Genomic DNA, 3,101 nt, shown 5'->3' on the forward strand with positions numbered 1-3,101 from the left:
GTGTAGTAAATTGTGTAAGGATAGGATATAGGGATTCTGTCAGAGAATACATTTCATTTATGTGGNTTTATAGGNTTTTGCGGATGCAATATTATACTCTTCATATGTTTTTCTTTTTATAAACCATATTGCATCAAGTCTATTTAATTTATATTGTTAAAGTCCTACAGTGAGGCATGCCAGCTAATTAAACTGTTAGAATTCCCCCAATCATTTCTTTGCACTTTTTCAATATTTAGTTAATTATAACTGTTCATTTTTGACATATTTATTAACTTTCAGTTTGGGGTTGATGCCGTTCACATATTTATTATACAACGGGGTTACATATATATTGTTTCTATAACACACAGGTGGACAACAAAACTCAAGTTCGAATCTCGAAGACTTTACAAACAAAGATCCAGCGAGCGAACCGCGCTGGGTCGACTACGTCGGTCACATGGGGTGGAAAGTCAACCGTGCGCGACAGAGGTTCGGGGATCGCATCATCTGTCGCGTTTACCCCATTGAAAGGTAAGAAACGTTATTGTTGTGATGATGTTATGAGTGTTCATTGAATAATATGGCTTAGTTGGGGGTCACTGATGGGTTGTCTAGAATATGACTAGACAACCCATCGCTTGTGACCCATTTTATCTCCCAAAATTTTCCCCGTCCATTCACAGTTAATAGTATAATATATGAAGTACTTTGTGTAAAATTGATGAACTCTCGGTGACCCCTGAAGATCGTACCGTAACTCCCATTTTGAGAAGCCCTAGTTTAAACTGTCAGCTGTATAAAAATACCCAGAAAGTTACATGTGGTAACTTATAGTAAGACACCCTTGTTAGAACAACTGTCATTACCTATGCCAAGATAAATAAGTCACATTCATTCACGTATTGCATGGTTTAGTCAAATTCTTAATTGTTCATATTCATTCATTGTTTTATTGCACCAGGAATTGAGATTGTGAATCCCAACGCTGCTGAGAAGAAACAAGAAGAAGAGGACGGTTGCAGCACTTACTTCTCTAACACTGCTTCCTTTGTTAAACTTAAACCAAGGAATGTACCGAGTGCTTGAAGGGTCTCAGCATATGAATATCTTTCATTGGTTGTAAACTGGATATTGCAACCTTTAGGCAACCTGTGCTAAACCACTAGGGTACAACTCTCTAAATCCCTATGTTGCGTAAGAGTGGGTCACTGTTTAATTCGGCTGCATTCTAGATTGGTTTATCTTTTAACTGCTAACGTAAAAGTTAAAATCATTTTGTAAGTGTGCTGGTTGCGTACTGTCACTTATTATTTGAATTTGTACCAACGTAAGCCATCGGGCTCGCTATGTGTTTTATACTGAATCATTTGAAATAAAACTGGATAAGTTGCTTAATGCGTTGTACTAGTAGCTTTAGAAAGTGTCATTTTAACATACATTTTTTGTAATACAATAGACACACATGATGTATTCATATACCTCATGCTCACTGTCGAGTTATAACATGGGTTCCTTCTTATACACCAGATACACATGGTGTATTCATACACTTCATGCTCACTGTCGAGTTATAACATGGGTGTCTTCTTATACACCAGACACACATGGTGTATTCATACACTTCATGCTCACTGTTGAGTTATAAGCTAAGGAGTTTTATTACACACCGATCAGACACACATGTTGTATTTAGCAAGTATCAATTCATGAAACGCCTTTCCTGTGTACATAGTGTACACAGACAATACAGAGACGCTAGGACACTAGCCATGTACGACGCTATAGTAGTAGGCGCTGGAGTAATAGGTTCTTGGACTGCTTTACACTTGGCGAAAAAGGGTAGAAAAGTTCTGCTTTTGGAACAGGTTAGTTTAATTTGATCTATCCATGTTATTGGATTAAACATTACCCCGTTTTAAATGATGCTAACTACTAATACAGACTATACAGTACAACTGGTCTTGCTGGTGCAACAGCGAAATATTTAACTGGCGCTTATTCCCGAACCTTTTATGTATAGTGTGTTTTTAACGAATGCCGTTTTGCTGTCAATTCCGTTCTTTTCTTTTACCTTTTTCGAAGAGATATCATTCTTTACATTCACACAGTACCAACGCTCCCACACACGCGGTAGCTCGCACGGCCAATCCAGAATCATACGAAAGCTTTACGTCGACCAACACCATGCACAGCTAATGGACGAAGCTTACCAACTATGGAACGAGCTACAAACTTCAAGCGGGATCGACTTTTTCAAGTAATTGGAAAAAACTTGCCCGTTCAATATTATGATCAAGTTTATTACCAATATTTTTTCCTAAACAACAAATACGCCAGCACTGTACAGCATTTCATAGCAAGATATGTTTGCATACACTCTGCGGCATAGTTTTGCAAACTTTTGTAATTTTACGTCACAAAAGACGTCATATTCTAGATTTATTGTTACGTAAAAAGGACTTAATTATGACATTTCAGGATAAACGGCCACATTGCTGTTTGTAAAAAGTCAGTCGGGAAGATTAAGAAATTGGTTGCAAGTTGTGAAAAACATGGAATCGAACATAAAGTTTTGGACGGATCTCACGTGAACGCAGAATTCCCGGGGTTGAAATTTAACGACGATTTTGAGGTCAGAACTTTGTCTAGTGTGGTTACTAGTGAATATTAATTGTAATTTAGTTTTTCTGCAAATCAAAAATACTTTGTGTGCAAAGATATGGTATTGTTAAATTGTATGTAGGCCCTACTAATTTGTGTGTAAGTTTGTTCCTGTTAATTTTTGCTTACTTGAATATTGATTACGCACAATATTGATTATAGTTTTGTACATAAACATATGATAATACTAGTTTCTGTGTAAATGTATAACATTTCTTGTTTCTAGGCAGTTTATGAACAAACTGGTGGTGTACTTAATGCTGATAAATGTCTACGAGCAATTCAGGTATATTTGTTGTCTGGTATGAGTTGTGAAACACTATATCAATATTGCTGTATGGTTATCTGTGTTATAACTTTACCATAAGGTGTATGAATACACCATGTGTGTCTGGTGTTTCAGAAGACAACCATGTTATAACTCGACAGTGAGCATGAGGTGTATAAATACACCA

The 3,101-nt window shown here is 36.7% G+C and overlaps 2 protein-coding genes across 2 annotated transcripts in view; both read left to right on the forward strand.

The window, feature by feature from the left end:
- LOC100181728 (U4/U6 small nuclear ribonucleoprotein Prp31) overlaps window positions 1-1,375 on the forward strand; it is a gene marked incomplete in the record, with an annotated part of 4,266 nt that extends 2,891 nt beyond the window's left edge. Inside the window, 2 exon segments of the mRNA XM_018816207.2 lie at window positions 354-516; window positions 947-1,375. Of these exon segments, the coding sequence (XP_018671752.1) occupies window positions 354-516; window positions 947-1,071 (288 nt within the window).
- A 216-nt stretch (window positions 1,376-1,591) lies between these two features.
- Window positions 1,592-3,013, forward strand: LOC108950437 (peroxisomal sarcosine oxidase-like). Its single transcript, XM_018816199.2, has 4 exons — window positions 1,592-1,850; window positions 2,094-2,242; window positions 2,464-2,617; window positions 2,873-3,013. The coding sequence occupies exons 1-4, from the start codon at window positions 1,692-1,694 to the stop codon at window positions 3,011-3,013; spliced, it is 603 nt and encodes a 200-aa protein (XP_018671744.2). The 5' UTR covers window positions 1,592-1,691.
- Window positions 3,014-3,101: the final 88 nt, after the last annotated feature.

Source organism: Ciona intestinalis, unplaced genomic scaffold, assembly GCF_000224145.3.
Source record: "Ciona intestinalis unplaced genomic scaffold, KH HT000157.2, whole genome shotgun sequence".
NCBI lineage: Eukaryota > Metazoa > Chordata > Ascidiacea > Phlebobranchia > Cionidae > Ciona > Ciona intestinalis.

Bases quoted from the DNA above. Each gene is read 5' to 3' on its own strand.
- LOC108950437 (XM_018816199.2), top strand. From the start codon at position 1,692: ATGAAACGCCTTTCCTGTGTACATAGTGTACACAGACAATACAGAGAC. The intron at 1,851-2,093 runs GTTAGTTTAATT...ACATTCACACAG, and splicing joins AAGTTCTGCTTTTGGAACAG to TACCAACGCTCCCACACACG. The intron at 2,618-2,872 runs GTCAGAACTTTG...TCTTGTTTCTAG, and splicing joins AATTTAACGACGATTTTGAG to GCAGTTTATGAACAAACTGG.